The sequence below is a fragment of the Apteryx mantelli genome, chromosome 5, assembly GCF_036417845.1.
Source record: "Apteryx mantelli isolate bAptMan1 chromosome 5, bAptMan1.hap1, whole genome shotgun sequence".
In the NCBI taxonomy this organism is placed as follows: domain Eukaryota; kingdom Metazoa; phylum Chordata; class Aves; order Apterygiformes; family Apterygidae; genus Apteryx; species Apteryx mantelli.
This window is the reverse complement of record NC_089982.1, coordinates 50,774,919-50,792,309: the sequence shown is the minus strand read 5'-3', so window position 1 is coordinate 50,792,309 and position 17,391 is coordinate 50,774,919. Positions and strand designations below refer to the sequence as shown.

The following is a 17,391-nucleotide window of genomic DNA, read 5'->3' as shown; positions in this document are numbered from 1 at the left end:
TTCCTTATCCTCAGTGCATTTTCATTATCCGTGAATGGGATGTGAAAATGGAAGTTTCCTGTCATATTTTTAAAGCAATAATTGAGCCTTCTATTATACGTTCTGTCCAAACTGCCCGAGCGGGGGTATTCAGTTCCTCATGGCCACGCTCACGGGGCGTTTTAACTCTCTGTTGGCGAGCTGAGAGCTATAAGGGATTTGAAAATGCCATTTCTTTTGGAATATTCCCTGCCTTGCCTTCTTTGAGAGAAAAAAGGGGATGTATCTGGAAAGTTTCTTTTTCCGGACGGGAGCGTAGGACCCGCAGCCTGTCCTAATTCGGGTGCCCGGGCCAGGGATGGAGGAGGCCTCCTGCATCCTGGCCGGCAGCGTGAGGTGGGAGGGCAGCAGCGGAGGTTTGCCCCAGCCGGAGAAACCCTGGGCGGCTTTGCTCTCTCCGAGCCTCTGCCGGGCTGGGCTGGGCTGGTTATCGCAGGATGCAGCAGGGTGTCATGTACCTCACGCTCCCGTTTCACCCGCGGGGAGCAGGAGCAGCCCAGGCTTGGGCTGGTCGTGAAAAACTCATTTCTCAGCCCGGTCTCTGCCCAGTTGGTGCTTGCCCCTGGCGCGGCGTGGGGGCAGGATGCCCGGGGGGCAGCGCCGGGCGCCCTCAAGGGCTGCGCTTGGAGGCTCGTGCAGCCCTGTCTGGGAGCAGGCTTCTCTCCGGCTGCTGCTGCTGATGGCCCAGTTTCATGAGTCCCAAATTTGCTTGCAGCTGTGGAAGAGAGTAATATGTTTTCTGGCCCACATAGCAGCAAAAGTAATGGAAATCGCTGTGCCTTTGACTGCACTTCGCATCTGCAGGGTGGTATTAGCCTCTGTGTTTGGGCAGGCGGTGGAAAGGCACGCGGTCTCCTGCCGTTGGCATTGCTGGGGAAACAGCTGAGTCCACGGCAGCTCACAGGGCTGTTGAAAGGCTTCGCTGCAGCAGTGTCACAATACTGCCAGAGAAACGCTGCAAGGGAGACGTGACTCGCCTGGTCTCGAGTCGCTGCTGACAAATGCCGTACAGCTTGCCTGATGGTGAGCAGCCTGTTGACAATCAGTTCCCGGGAATCGCGTTAAGCTGAGCCGCAGCGTAGGGAGGCGCTCCGATGGGAAGAGAGGAACGAGCCCAGTTTCTCCTCGGCTTGCTCTGAGTGCTGTCAGTGAAATAGATGGAGACAAGGAAAGAGATTTAATTTGTCAGCTAAAATTGTTCAGTTATCTGGTACCTCTGCTGACTGTTACGTATGAAGAAATGCAGTGGATACTCTAGGGGTCGAAAGAGAGTTGCTTAATAGCAACAGTCGTTGCCGTCTGCGGTGCCCCTGGGCATGGTCAATTTTCTTCTCAGGCAGAGGAGGAAAATAAAATCAGACAAAATAAATGTTTGAGAAAGGAAAGGGATCCGCAATCAATCCATTTTTCCATTTGCCCCTGTATGCTCTGTACACAAGGCATCACGCTGGCTCCACTCTTGGGACCGTCTTTCACGTGTTCCTGCTTTGGCCGAGCAGGAGCATTTTTGGGCGCTGCTAACCGGTGACACGATGCTCTGTGTAGGGGTCCAGCCCCAGTGGGGGAGTGGGGGAGACACTTCGGGGGCATTTCCTGTGTTCCTGCAATGAAATACAAACTCCAGACCTGACCGCTTTAGGACTCTCTAGTTCTTTTTTTGTACCCTTGGGGAAGTTCATGCCAGGGGTCTACCAACCTGTGCAATTTCTGCTGCAGTTTTGGGGACATCTGGAGTGTCACGTGAGCTGCCCTTCCCAGAGAGCATGTGACAAGAAAAACTCACAGAGTTTAGTATAGTATAGTATTTTGGGAAGACTCAAAGGACCTTATTTGCTGAGGGGGCAGGGAAGGACACTATCGTAAGTCATCTGTTAAGAGCTGCTAATATGGAGCAGGAGAATCTAAGGAAGGAGTTTAACGGTGCTCCTTTAGTGCAATAAGGACAAGGGAAGGCAAGCAAGAACGATGGCAACAGATTATTAAAGCACGGAGACCCTGCAGCGCAAGGAGAGAAAACCGAGAGTGGCAGAGCGCGGCACGCCGTGCTGGCGCGGGCGCTCACCCGCGGCCGCTTGTGTCCCCCAGAGCAGGGAGAAGCTGCCCTTCTGGGAGAACGGCACTGGGCGCCAGGAGGCCTGGCAGAACGGCTGGCACGGCTACGACAACGAGCTCATGGAAATGCGCGGCTTCTTCCTCGCCTACGGGCCAGGTAGGGCCGGCGGCCCCCCGCTTGCTCCCCTGCCCTCGATTCGCAGCCCTGTCCGAAACGTGCGAATTCGCCTTCTGTCCACGGATTCGGGCTCGCTAGCACAGAGTGCTTTCCTTGGGAAGGTCCATGAGGTTGCAGCACACCTCGCCCACCTGTTCTAGGTCGTTGCAGAGCTCCTGGTTTCCGCTTCATCAGGCCCTTTAAATACGGCTGTGACTGCAGCTAGGCATGAAAGAAAAGCAGAGGCTGCAGTGCAATTACTTTAGGCTATTAACTCTACCAACGCATACACAGTCAAGTAGCTCCTGTGTATTTAATAACTTAATTCACTTTTTTACTTTTTAAAATAAAATTTGATTAAAAATAAAAAATAAAAGCATTTAAAATGCTTTTGCTGAGCTATGTTGTCAATTATGTAGTGTGCCACATCCCAGACTTTTGGTAAAGTCCCAGGGAAGGCAGAAGGGCCCTAGTCCTTGCTTCACAGGGCCCCAGTGTTTTGGAAGCTGAGCCAGCAGTTGCACAATGCCAAATCCTCTCTTTGCCTGTTTTTCTTTCAGATTTCAAATCCAACTTCCGGGCGCCGCCAATCAGATCTGTGGATGTTTACAACATCATGTGCAGCCTTGCGGGAATAAAGCCGCTGCCAAACAATGGCTCCTGGTCCAGGGTGGAGTGCATGCTAAAAAGCACGGCCCCTTTGGCACAGTTGTCCCAGTGGAGCAGCTGTGTGCTGGCACTAATTCTGCTCTCACTGTTTGCCTAGCAGATCTTGTCACTGTGAGCCCAAAACAATGTGGGTCAGTGTCACCAGCAACTTGATCCCCCCCCTTTTTTTTTTAATTCTTCATTTGAATAATAGCCTCATTAATAGAGTACTGTCCCCCACTCATTTGTCACGCTCTGCCAGGAGCGAATCTGACCCAGCCTGCTGTCACGGTGGTTATAACATGAAGCCAAGTTTTGCACTGCTCTAAGTCCAGCCAGGAAAATCGGTGTTGCTACTCTAGGTTTGCAGCCCTGGCAATGAGAACAGGACCCAGGCCAGCTATCAGTGTAATTTGCTATTACCGTGGTGGGTATAAGCAGACATTTCTGGGTGTTAAACACATCTTACCCCACTGTGTTTAACTGAGAGGGTAATCCTGGCTCCTTATAATGAGAATTTCAGGCCTGGCGATAGGCCTCTGTGAATTTAGCTGAGCTGTGGTTTATTCCCTTGTCCCCAGCAGAGCCCCACCTTTTCCTTTCTGTGCGAACCAAGCACGATACGCGCTGACCCTTTCTGCAAAGCCCCAAGCTCTTTGCAGAGCAATTGCAGAGCCAAGAAAGGTATGAGAGCACTGAGAGCATCCTACTTTTCTCAGCCTTTCCGTCTTCATTTTTGCCAAAGCGAGCCCCGGCTGGCAGACCTGGACCCTGCATGCCACCAGGACCTCGGGCTTTCACCACCGACCAGAGGGGAGTGGGGGGAAAGCAATGGGAATAGGAGGAAAATGAAACAACATCTGGACACACAGCGTCCAAGAGAAAGTACCGTAAGGAAGCCTGGCATTTCATAGCCTCTTTGCTTTTCCAGGTGCAATAGCATCATCTGCTCAGGTTTTTGTTCTGTTCCCAATTGCTCTTCAAGATTTTCAGCACCTACTGCTTTTCTGCCAGCTCCAGTTTTCTACGTCCCTGCCATTTAAGCAATGCAGAAAGCAGCACATTCCCCTGCTGTTTTTCTTTAGCGGTTGTATTTGCCATAGGGAGAGAGGTCTATACTGATGGGTCTCTCACCACCCCCAACCCCAGTTAATCCTAGCTGAATATTATTTCCACCAAGGAATATCGAGCCCAAAGTTGTAATGGTCAAGCTAAACAGCAGGAGAAGATGGAGCTCTTCTCGGAGGCAATGCATCTGAAGGTTAAGTCAAATGGATGAAGTAATCCTGAAAAAGTCAGAAAGACAGATATATAGTAAATCCCCTGAAAAACCTGATTATGCCCCTAGTCCTTCATTCCAGTGCAGCCATGGCTCTGTCTTGGGGCACGGTCCAGCCCAGGGTGGCAGGGGCTGCCTGCAGAGCCAGCACCACGGTCTGTTAGTTCAGAAGATTAATTTCATTCAATTGTTAAATCATGTAGTTGTCCCAGTGCTCAGTGTTAAACACTGGGGTGTATGTATGCAGTGATGGGCCACTAGGGAGGGGGGTCTTTCTGCATCATTTAATTTCTACTGTGAAATAAGCATATCTAGCACAGAGCCATAAAGGTCTGATCCTGCAAAGTGTCCTTTCCTCCTCGGGAGGCCGCCGGGAGGCTGCGGCATTCAGCAACGCCTTCAGGAGGTGCTCGGCTTTATCTGATATACCTCTGCACCTCGAGCTTTCGATGTAAACTGCCTTTGGAAGGATTTAGGTCCCTCTCCCTGCAAAATAAACCTCTAAGACTTATTATTCATCCAGCTCCAAAGAAGTCAAGCATGATTCGGGTATGTTTGGTACAGTGAGTTTAAGGGTGAATGATTACACCATGAAAAAAAAAACAAATTAAACTTGACAAAAGACTTCTGTAATAGCTGCAAAGATTTATGTAATGTGTTTTTAAAGCTCAAGTGAACCATCAAATCAATTGGAAAAAAGAGGAAGAAAATCAGTCTTTGTTGTTAGACTGTTGAGTATAAAAGGCAATTTAGTGCTTTCTAAGCATTTACAGTAGCTATAAAACAAGCATCTATTGTTCAAAATTCCCTGTTGCTCTCTAATGGACCAGGCTCAACGAATTCACTGGAGCACATTTTTAAAGTGAGAAAATTATCGGTATAAAAGATAACCAAATGACTAAATTACAAAGTTTTGTTTGAAAATCAACAGGATATATACAATGCATGCTAATACCTCCACAGCTTGCAGTTTTAACTCTTACAATAAAAAGAATCCAATATCCTCTTACTGAGCAAAAAAATCCTAAAAGTCTAAGGCTCTATTCTGATTCTCAATTACACTAGTATAAATCAGAAATAAAAAAGCAGGCCTGTTGAGGTGTTCCAGGTATGGGCCATGGCACATGAAATCAGTACTGATCCCTGGCTCTATGAGTATTTCTGTATAACTAATTTTTTTAAAAGTGTCCATATGCAGTGTCCTTTGTGCAAATATCGCAGAGCAAATTTTCTAATTGTATTAGGATTTGTTGGACCTAAGTACAACCATGGTATGTATGGGAACACACCTCAAAATATACCCAACCTGTAAAAGGGAAATTTGATGGTAGATCTACATGGAGCTCATTAGCTTCAGGAGAACTGCGGCTGATTATGTTGTAGAAGTGCGTCTTTCTTCCTCTGAATTTTTTACCTCTAAATCAGTTCACATTCTTATTCAAAAATCAATGCCTTTATGCTAGCGCACTTTTCTGTGTACTATGCAACTGAGGTGGGTGCATTTTAAAAACTGGTTCTGAATGATTCTTTTGTACAATGACTGATTGTGAATGAGTGAATAATTCTAAGAATGTTGTTAGAAAAAATATGCATCTTTCTGTAAATACTCTAAGATTTTTGAAAAAACCCTGTAACACCTTGCCTTTCTCGTTTGATTTGTGCATCAAAGTGTGATAAACACTGTTTGAAGCTTGTGCTGATTAACCATCAGAAAGATGAATGACAACATTGTTTAGAAACGGCAAAGTTGTCAGCATGTAAATTTGGAACATTAAATGTATCACACGAGATACTGTAGCTTGCATATGAGAGCATTTTCTCCAGACCTATTTCTGTATTTAACCTTTTGAACTGGTGTATTTTTGTTGCCATTTCTTGCAGAACTTTAAATAATAGCGAGGCCCTTCATGCACAGTTGTATACTGCTGTTCTTGGTGCACGTCCCCTCCTTGGCCCTGGGGGCACCAGCAGCCCTTTTGCTCTCCGTTTGTGCAGCACCCAGCTCACAGGGGCACTGCTTGGTGCCTGCCTGGGGCTTTCGTCTATTTGTCTGTCCATCTAGCTAGTGAATAGGGCTGGTCCTCAGGGGCCAAGCTTGCCTTGTCCAGGGATATCCATCCCCATCCAGGGACACGTAATTCACACTCCGAAATGGACCAATCTTTCTGCTTTCCTGAGAAGAGAGGTGAGCCCCAGTGCTCTCTCCAGACCCACTTCTCCCAGCCCATCAGGGCAAGATTTGCTGCACAGCAGTGCTGTATCATCGCTGGTGCCATGGGTTGGGGTGGTCCAGGCTCCCCCGAGGGCTGCCAAGGCAGTGCGCAGCCCTCGCGTTACACCCAGAGTGGCGAGGGGGAAATGGAAAGGAGACCTCAGCAAGCAACTGCAAGGACCTCAAGGACAAGGGGCCCTGCTCCTGCTTTAAGCTTCGCAAGCCAGCAGCTGTGCTCATGAGAGAGACTGACTTAATAGAAATAAATCTCAACAGCTACAAGCCGACAGCTCAAAGCCACCACAGACTTTTCTGGGCAGCCAGGAAGTCTTCTCTGAGATGAAGTGTGAAAGCAGGCGCCATTGTGACCCACCTTCCTCCTGGTGCTGCGCAGCACCCCGACATGCACCCGGTGGGCCAGCGGGCGCCCTGTCCGAGTGGTCACCACCATGGCCGTGGCTCGTGGTGCTCCCCCCAGGGCTGCACTGAGCTTTGGAGCAGGGTCCTAGGGGTATGAAAGCAGCGTGACTCCTACAATATCATAGGCGACGTATGACATAGGACGTGATGCGTGCACCAGAGGTCATGCCTCACTGGTGGCTGGAGATGCCAACCATGAGGGTAGTGCGCAGCTTTGATGTTTTTGGCTGAAATGGCACAGTGTTGCCTGACTGCCATGCGCTTTCCCCTATGGGCACAGCCATCAGTTTCTTGGTCCTGGGCACTGTTACTGGGGCCAAGCTGGATGGGAGCAGCAGCACTTTGCACCTACCTGCTGTCGCTCAGCTCCAAGTGCTTCACCAAGATTAATGAAGTCTCACCACGGCTCGCTCAGCTTTGGCACAGCTGGGTTGACACATTTAGTTGTTACATGGGGCATAAAGGTGGCCACTGACAGCGCATGGAAACCACGACTGTGGTGTTTTCGAAAACAGCAGCTCTTTGGTTCAGATCAAAGATCCTGCTAGTCCAGCATCATGCTGGAGACGTTTAGGGAAGACCGTAAGGCACAGGGCAAAGGCAGCTTCAGGAGCCTTGTCTGAGCTACTTCCCAGCTTCCAGAGATCGCCAGCAGAGGAGTTTCTGGGCAGGATTTCGCATATGTGTGTGTGTGTGTGTGTGTGTGTGTGTGTGCGCACACGCGCACTTTCCTGATCTGGGGCAGATCAGAAGTGTGCTTTTTTGGTGAATCATCCCCAGTGATGGCACATCACTTTGCAGCCTCAGCGTGCACAGTCTGAATTCCCTTGGGGTGAAACTATGCCAAAAGATGTGCACAGCTGATGCTCCTCAACTAGTAATGGGCTTTCAGCGACTAGAGCCAGGTCCAAGTAACACCCCCCACCCCAAAATGTGGACACTTGGACACTGGGTTCTCTACAGTTTCACTCTACAGATCCTCTCCTCTTTGGTTGCCCTGGCTGTCAAAATAGACATAGCCAGAACCACCCTTGGAGCCATTTTCCAGGAATTTGTCTAGTCTCTTGTTGACCTGATCTATGCTGTCAGCCTTCACAAGACCCCGTGGTAGCAAGTGCCACAATTTAATTATTTCCTCTTGTTTAAAAAAAAAAAAAAAGACTGGTTTTTGTCTTACTGTATCTGAGTTTTTAATCTCAGTGTACCTGCACCATGCCACTATTCACAGCTTTAATATTTCTTGTAGTTAAATCACACACGAGTCCCACAAACCAGAGGGTGGTGAGTAACGAGCCCTGCACGGACACCAAGCCTCTGTCAGCTCCTCGCAGCAGCGCCCTTAATGTCCATGTCCCGTCTAAACAAGGCAAATCATTTCCATCAGTGATGAAGAAACACTTCCCCGTCAGCCCAGATGTTGGCCAGGGCCCTCCACAAGTACCGGGTTTGTGAAGCACCATTTCCAGTTGGTCTGGAAATAAATAAAGAGTGGATTAGGTGTTTTCATGGTGTTGGTCTTCTTCCTTTTTTCCTACCTGCTAAATGAAAGTCAAAATATTACTAAGAAGCTAAGCCCCACACCTCAGTGGGGAGATATAGACTTGTTTTTTGCCAGGTGCTTTGAAGTGAAAGGCATTGGAAAAGTGCTATGTAATATTTTCCTCGTGCTCCTTTTCCTTGTGGCAGAGATGGCAGGCAGCCGCAAATAAAAACAGATTTTTTTTTTTTTTAAAGAAAATATGGCCTAGCCAAGGGAAAACTTTGAAACTTGCTTTTTTAGCATCATGGGACAACTTTCACTTATATGGAAGCATTTTTAATATAGGTACAGAAACATATTTATGTTAAAAGAAGCTGATTATGGAATGCTCAAAAATTAGAACATTTCAGAATTAAAGTCGACTGTTCGTCTTAATTCTCACTGTAGAGATGCACATGGCTGTATAGATTACTATGATAAAATTTGAATTATATGGCTTCTTGCTAATTTTGGCCATGAAAAAAAGGAGATTCTTTACGCCTGTTTTCAATAATCCTCTAGTCATTCAATGCATCCTATATTTCCTTTTTCCAGACCATTTTGTCTCCTAAGATTTCCCTCTTATTATTGATCAAGGTTTTCATTAATCTAACATTATGTATGCCTTATGTATATTACTTCCTTTTAAACTGATACTGCAGAAAGTCCTGTGCATTAGGCCAGATGATGGGATGAAGGTTACATGTGCAGTAATTCTCAGGTGGAAGTCACTATAGACTTGTAAAATATTGGTATAATATTACCCCAAGTGGTCAAATCCAATCTGGCAATGCTGTACCAGTACCATGGTTTCCTCTTACCAGCACAATTTCATCAGAAAATTGTCACGTGCTGCCAAAAAAAAGTCTTGGTCTCCCTGGAGCGTCCTTGATGAGTCCTCTGGTGTAAAGCAAATGCCTCAAAACCACACTGTCGCACAGTCTTTTCCACAGTTTCTACTGGTTTCCTGACTGGCTGGGGAATTTCAGCGACTGGCCATGCAGATAAGCTCCTGTATCTAGGTGAAAGAAATAAATCATCAGTAGTACTGAAATAACCGTTTTTTTTTTTTTTCTGTTAGCTCAGAGTGCTTCAGTTGGTTAAAGAGGAAAAGGAAGCTCAGGGGCTGCTGGGGGAAGGGTATCCAGGACCTGGAAATGGATATCTCCCAATATGCTACTTTTATGGCCTTGTTTTCCTTTTTCCGTATTAATGGCAGGGAATGTCAAGGGTACGAAGAGTGCAACCTCATAAATTCCCCTGCGGCAGCTGCAAAAACACGCCGGGAGAGGTATACACAGACTGTAAATCAGGACGCACATTAAATCTTTGTGAAAGATGGAAGTGGTCAATGCGGTCTTCTTTTAAAGACAAAAACTAACCCGGCCGCTCCGCCCTGGCGGCTCGCTATAGCTAAGCGTGCCTGTGCTTACATGAGGCAACGCTCACAGCATGTATCGGCACTGCTGACCTCCGGCCTGTGCTCCAAAAGGAAAGATTTTCCCAAAGGGCAGCAGGGGCTGGCCAAAGTATTTTTATTGCATATCCAGTTTTCCCCCCCCAACGGCGAAGAGGTGTTCCCCCCCCCCCCCCCCCCGGCACCTGCACCTGGATGTCCACAGGCAAAGCCCCAAATCGCCTTTTCTCGCAGGCTCCGAGGCCCCGGGCCGGGGCAGCCTGCAGCGGGCAAGCTGCAGGGAGCCGACGGCAAACCCGGATTTTGGGGGCTGAGACGGCGATGCAAGGGAGGGGAGCTGGCCCACACGCAGGGATGCGGGCCGAAATCCTATTTTTATCTAACTCGGAGCTCCCTCTTCCGGCTCCACGTCTACTTGATCCTGCATCTGCCAGCTGGGAGATGCAGCGGGGACATCTGGCTCCCTTGCTGGACATTCAAGGCTCACGCCTGCCCGAGCAGGTGTCTCAGGTGGTGCCAGCCCCGTTTTGGGGGGAAACGGCGACCCTGAAATGCCGCCTGGGCCGTTCCCACGCCCCGCAGACCTGCAGTCCTCGCCCACGGCACAAAGCTGCTCCGCAAGCAGACACCGAATGTGAATCCCAGCTGTAATTCTGTATTTACAGCAGGATTGATAGCTGGGAGCCATGCAGCAGGGAAGGAGGCACTGGCTAAAAAGTAAGAGAAAAAATCAAAATAGAAACCTCCAGTCTTCAGTCCCTTTTCAGCGTACGCCCTTCCTCTGTCTGCCCACTGACTAGAGGTGGGTAGATGATTCACAGTGTATCTGTGTATCAAATCTGGTTGTAAATCGTGTAGCTTAATCATTCTATGATTTTATTTTGTTTTTATTTTTTTGTCCCACTAACGGCTTGCACAGGCTTATGTCAGCACTTGTTTTTCTCACAAATTGCCCTCTGCAAGTACATTTCCAAGCGTCGGCTCATGATTTGCAATGGTTATTCATTTTGCTGCCTCAGTGGCTCCGGTCGCGATTGAACCAGGCAGTCTGCAAAATGCCACATACTCTCGGAAAATGGCAGTGACTCCCAGAGTCACATTTTGAACATGAAAACATCAGAATATGTGCTCTGCTCTGCTGCAGCTGATAAAAATACCAACACACAAAACTTAGCGAGGCCCGTGCTGAAGTACTCACTGGGCAGCCAGTGGCTCCCAGCTCCTCTCCCGGCGCCTGGGAAAGGTCACAACGGCCTGAGCAGCACAGCCAGGGCCTCCCAGCAGATTTAATGCCAAAAAAGGGATACGGTTCATCTGGAGAGAGCAGTCTCAGCTTTCTTCCTCTGACCGAGAGTAGGGGGTTACTCTGGTCCCTGCTTTCCCTCAACCTTTATATTAGAAGAAGGGCGAAAACGTGGTCTTCCTAGAAAAAAAAGGGATGATTTAGACAAGAGGACTAGGGGGGAGGAAATCAGTAAATTTTAGACAGGAGAGTTGTAGCAAGCAAAATAAGAATAGGAATTTTTTTTCCATTCCTCATTGCAATTTTTTTCTCTTCGTCTCCTTTTCTTCTCTTTCAGTTGCTGTTTACACCGTGGCCAATTCTGCTTCCTCCACTGCTGAACTGCCCCCACAAACCTGCTTTGCAATCTCCCGAGTGATTTTCCGTCATGTTGCCTGCCTGGTTCTGTGATAATGTCGATGGGATAAACGGCCTCAGAGAGTCACGGGTGTTTACATGACCCTTAACGACAAGGCTTGACAGGAAACAGCTAAATATACTTGCAAATACAGTGGCTTCGCACTGCTTGTTCAAATGGTAACGAACACCATTCAAATATTTCTTTTAACTTTGAAGGTACAGAAAAAAAAGGAAAAAGCTAATAATTTACATTGCAAATATCTAGCGTTACCGCTTTCCTTTTAACATTGTCCTGCGTGCCTTGCCACCTGGCTGATTTTACCCAGCAAGCTCCGGCAATCTTGGAGATGTTGTAATAGTTGGGGGGGGGGAGTTTTTGGGGGGGGGGGATGATAGTTAGGGCAGGCTAGACCTGCTTTTGTTGTTATGAAAGCCTGGTGCCACTGCTGGGAAGCAAAACGTGTATGCAGAAAGGGAGACAACAGTCTCCTGGTGGGAGTAACATGGCTGGCCCGTGCCGGGAGGACCTTCCCTCCCCAGGGGTGATGGACCGGGCAAGATGTTTCGGGAATTTTGGGGCATACCGGGGTGTCCCCGGGGCCGAGGGGCTGTGCCGCAGCCGCTCGCGCGCGGCTCCTCCCCCCCAACCCCTAAGTGTCGCCAGCCTCTGCCGGGACCGCGTCGGCGTTCCCCGCGTGACCAATTTTCTCTGACGGCAGGAGTGGGCACTGACGGCTCCCGAGCAGCCTTCCCTTGTTCTCCAGAAATTAATAATACATTAAAACGTTACTCAGCACTTACTTATATATATCGCTTGATGAATATTAATTAAGCCTCCAAACCAGCTGGAGACACGGGGGTTTTGCCGGGTGGAAGAAGGGTGCTGGGAGGACGCCGGCCGGCCGGCCGCAGGGCCGTGAGGCGCAGCCGTGGTTTGCACGGACCCCCCAGCGCCCTTCCAGACACACACAGAGTCAGGAGAGGCCGGCTGTCAATTTTGGCTCAGGAAATCCTGAAATCTGGAAACGGTTGGCAATGGAGACCCCCCACTTAATGACACCCGGGCAGAAAAAGCTTCATGTCTTTTAAGGTGAGATTCAAGCAGTTTATGAGCTGGATTGTACAACCTGCCTGCTGACACCGCTGGGAGCCGGACAGGGTGCCCTGCAACATCCCCTCCTGCCTAACCACAGAGGTTTCTTTGTAAGGACAGTTTTGGCAAAGACGAATAATTTTTTTTCACTAAACACTAAATTCAGAGAGTCCCTGAGCTTTCGCTCTGCACTCCATGCTGCCTCCTGCAAGAGCAAATGGGATGAACAAGTGCAAGTCCCACTAATAAGAAGATATTTAATATCCACGATGTGGGGAGCTTTCCAGCAAAAGAAAGACTCTGTTTTGTGGAGAAACAGCTGAATACAGCCTGTAAAGGCCCAGCAGTTAATCACGCATTTGAAGAAATACAACACAGTCACAGAATCTGAATTTTAAATGCTGGCTGCTGCAGTTTGGACAGTGACAAATTAAGGCCTCATACAAAAGCAGGTGTGGCTCTTGAAGAAGTCCTCCAAGGGCAATTAAAAATGGGAGACCAGCTGGTAAGTGTTCAGATGTGACAGCTAGAGCAGCTTAAGAAATTAATACCAAGGAGAAAGATGGAGGCATTAATAGGAGCTGAGATGAAGCACCTCACAGCTTTCTCCAGGCTCCCAGGAGAAAGCTGCCTCCAGCGACGTCAGAAGCTGGTGGCACGGGCATCTCCAAAAATGCCCATGGGCCGCCTGGTGCGAAAGGCAGGTGGCTGAGATAGAGGCTGAATTTCACAGAATCAGCTCCCACGAGAGCTAGATCAGGTCAAATCCTACAGGCGATTTCTGGCCAGGCTTCATGTGAGGTTTGTCACCGTTTCCAATCAGTTCGCAGTCTCCAGCGTTCACTATTCTGCATCATTCAAGAAAATGGTTATTTTTCCCACTGAAAACACACACAATAATTCAGATAAAATTCAAGCTATGAAGGATCTGTAATTACCATTTAGGAAGTGCTAACAGATTTATAAATAGCGCCACAAAAACAAAATATGAATCAGTACAGTCATGAGCTCTTCATTCCATTTGGAGAAACATTACACAACGATTTTCATCACATTTTCTCCGTATGGTTCCTCCCATATTTATCCCTACCCTGTCTCTCGCCACACATTCAGCTGGCGCAAGATATCACTGGAAAAGCGTTTTGAACAAATTATCCTTTATCAAAGTGCAAACCGAGGTATTGGTCCTGTCTGCCTCATCAAAGTCTATTCTTCTGAGGTAATTTGTTGATACAAATCTCTTTCCCACTGTGATTTATATGGACTTTTTCTCAGAAAAAGCTGTCTACAAAGATTTCTATAGATGACTGGTTTGGTTTATTTCACCTTTTGTCCATAAGAAAACACTGCTTCTATTAACATTAAGCTTTGGCCTATAATAATCCTTCTGGGAAGCTGAGCAAAATAATGTCTTATTTGAAGCTGCTGATGGCATGAGACTGGTCAAGGTCTTTACCAGTTTTAAGCGCCAGATAGAAGAAAAAGTTTCTCTAGTGAAGAGCTGTTCAGTTCCTTGCCTGTCTCAGTGAAGCTGAGTATTTTAGCCACTCTTTTCTTGGAATAAATGTTATTTTCATTGGTGCAAGGCCCCTATTTCCAGGACACTGCTGGTGAAGCATGGGATTTTTTTCTCAGAAGGAGAAATGGATTTGCAGTTAAATGGGGAAAACACACACACACACACACACACACACACACACACACACACACACCCCACTAGCCTTGCTATCCGCCACCAGTACGGCTTGTGATGGCTCTAGCAAGGTGATCCTACCTAGAACACCAAATAATGAAGCAGATGGGCAGCTTCACTGTGGGAAATAGCCTTTCCAAGCTCAGGGTCTTTACACTCGGTCCTAGGTAGTCTTTGCAGCACAGAGACCCTGTTTCACACAGCAACTTTCACATAAAGACTGCATCGCACATGCCCAAGTGTGCAAGCTTGATTTTCCTGCAGTTCAGCCCTTGTACACCAGGCTGCCCAGTGTAACTTGCAGAAACCACACCTGAGGAATAACCCCAGGGCACAGCAGCTGTGGGCAGCTCTGCTGACTCCCAGCCGGGCAGCGCCGTGGCCACAGAGCCCGGACGAGTGGCGCCACGGGGCGAGGGGTGCCCGTCACATCTCAGGGAGCTGGGGGCACCAAACCCCAGTTCAGGGGCTGCCCTGGCTCCAGCCTGCTGTAGGGAGGCCTCGGCTCAGACGCAGAAGGCAGTTGTTGCCAAAAATCCTGCAAGGAAGAAGGAGAAACTGAGGCCCTCACAGAGACCCAGGGACACAAGCTGAGGCTGCACAGAGTGAATGAATAGCAATTGCAGAGGACAGTCTATTTCAAACACTGCTTTTCTTTTTTTTTAACGCAAGGAAATGGGCTAATTTGAAGCTGGCAGTAGACAAAGAGACGATATATGAGAGATCTTATATAACAATCTGAAACTATTCTGCATCCTACTGCCAGTTTCCCGTGACAACCACAGTCTTTCCCAAATACAACTGGTTCAAAACAGAGACATCTCTGAGTGACATTTAAAAGGAAACAATTTCATGTGCCAGTTTGGTAAATAGAGTCAGCTTCAAAACCTCTCTGCCTCTGAGCAGGGGCCCAGAGAGGAGCAATGACTTTTCTTATCTCTCTCCCGCCTGTAATCTATTATGTCTGGAGATTGCTGCCACGTGCAAACATCTGGGGTGCATCATGTGCCTTCTTCTGCTGGAGAGAGGAGCTGGTTTCTGGACACGAAACAAGCTCAGAGGCACTCTGCAACATGTAAAAGGGAACAAATAGCAAGTTATTGCACGTACAAGAGGAACAAAGAGCAAGAAGGGAGAAGGTTTTTATTCCAGGATGGATATAAGAGCCTTGTGGGTGTTCGAAACCTTCATGAGTAAAAACCTCCCGTGTCTGTGGGAAGGGGAAAGGCTGCTGGGTTGATGCATGCAGCTATGAGCTGTATTCGTTTCGGGAGCAGAGGGAAATAACGCCAGGAGCACAGAGCATCTCACCAGTTTTGCAAGCTGTGGCTAGTTCCTAGCCACAGGGTGAAGTATGGCAAGTTGTTCTGCAGGCCAGGAGTTAACCAGAAGTAAGGAGGAACATTGCGCCTTGACGGCGGAGAGGAGGAATGGCTGCGGCAACGCTGCCAATGCTCCCCGGCTGGACTCCAGACAGGTCCCCATATCCGGCTTCTTGAGAGGCTCCCTCTCCATCTCTTCCCTCAGTGTTTTTTCCAGGATCTCACTCTCAACACCAGAGCTCAGTCTGGGAAGGGTGGATCTCACCAGGGAGCCAGCCCTGTCTGCCAGCAGCAGAGCTGCGTCCTGGTTCCGGGCTGGGCATTGCTCCGGGACACCACATCATTATGACATGAACATAGAAACATTTCAGAATATTCCAGTATCGATTGCTCTTTATTTTAGGTCTGTATAAGCCATGAAGATGGGTACATAGTTCCCTGCCTCAGCTGGCTTTTGGCGGAAACCTTAGGGAGCCCAGGAGATTTTTCTTCTGTCTTTGGTTGACATATTTCTTTTACTAAAGGATGCCCTCATATTTCTCTCCCCGCTCCAAGTTTTTTTCTTTGTCTTAGTGAAATCTCTGAGTTTTTAAGTCCTGATACTCTAATTTCTTCATGTTCCTTCTGGGGAAATGCATCCACTCTCCTTCTCTTCCTCTCGAATTGCAGTGCCTGCAATCTTGAAGAAACCTGGGCAGAAGCTGATGGCCTGATGACCCATCTGTCCATGGATAGATGTGCCATGGTCACACCACTGTCTACATAATCCCTGACACAAGGTGAAACTGGTAAAAGTCATGAGACACACAATTCACACACTACATCTAAATATAGTCCTATGACTAGTTTCTTCTTTTTCACAAAGAACAGTCTTACTTTTTTTAGCCTGACATGTTGGACTAACTCAATAGCTCTGCTCTGTCTTCAGACTGAAGTGGGTGGTCTTAACTGATTCGTTAGTACGGCTACTAATTTGTTATCAAAAGGCAGGTTCCTCGTTTTCAGCAACCTTAGACTTTCATTTTTAGACAGGCAAACATGTACTAAAATACTCTCAAAGCTATACTTATGTATAGGATTTACTGGCATTTCTAACAAATATTTCAAACTTTTTAAAATAACTGTTTTCCTTCCAATTTAGAATTGTTTTGTAAAGAGAGAGAAAAGAGAAAATGTAGCTGTCTTTTATATGTGAAGCAAATAAAGTCAATTTCAAAATATGTGGTAATCTTAAAGAGAAAGAAAAAAACATACATGAAAATATTATACTCTTTAACATAAGTTACATTTCAATTTGATACGCACTGGGTGTTTGGCTTGCTAATCCGTCCTTGCTACACCACAACATTCCTTTAAAGTTCTAAAATTCAGCAAACTATTTGTCATTCTATAAGGCTTCAGTTTTCTGTTGTTTTTTTACTTCTATCACCAAAAATAAGAAGGTTTCCCTTTTTTTTTAGAATTTTTTTTTTGCACAAACTGTGATTTGGTGAAACTGTTATCTGCTGTACAACAGAGAAGCAAGAGAAATATCTTCTCTCTGTACTAGATTATAGATAATAATAAAACCGTAACAGAAGAACGGTCTACAATAAGTAATGCTGGCGATAAGTAATGACAATAAATATATTGGCTACCTCAGCTCTGAGGACTCTTGAGCTTCTTCATTACGAGTGAATAATAAATCTCAAGGGTCCTTCAGAGACCAGTTAAAAATAAAACACCACAGTCGGAAGAAAAATTACTTTCTTTAGAAGTAAGAGAGAAAAAGGAAAGCGAATACCGTGCATGCCGGGGAAGGATGCTGTGACCCAGGAGGGCTGTAAGCCTGCCAGGGACAGAGGCCGGAGGAACGGGAAAATGGCCCCAGGGGCCCAGCAGCGAAGGAGGCAAGGGAG

At 47.4% G+C, this 17,391-nt stretch overlaps 1 protein-coding gene across 5 annotated transcripts in view; it reads left to right on the top strand.

Annotated features, from left to right (window-relative positions):
- ENPP6 (ectonucleotide pyrophosphatase/phosphodiesterase 6) overlaps window positions 1-16,876 on the top strand; it is a 54,747-nt gene extending 37,871 nt beyond the window's left edge. Inside the window, exons 7-9 of one of the 5 annotated variants that reach the window (XR_010884413.1) lie at window positions 2,125-2,248; window positions 11,324-11,562; window positions 16,163-16,876. Coding sequence is in view for 4 of the 5 variants with exons in the window: in XM_067297957.1 (XP_067154058.1) it covers window positions 2,125-2,248; window positions 2,809-3,014 (330 nt within the window). In the remaining variant the exon portion in view is untranslated. Of the gene's footprint in view, window positions 1-2,124; window positions 2,249-2,808; window positions 6,018-9,407; window positions 9,642-11,323; window positions 11,744-16,162 lie in introns of those variants that run through there. The other 4 variants (XM_067297958.1, XM_067297957.1, XM_013942143.1 and 1 more) reach the window with 4 other exon arrangements.
- Window positions 16,877-17,391: the final 515 nt, after the last annotated feature.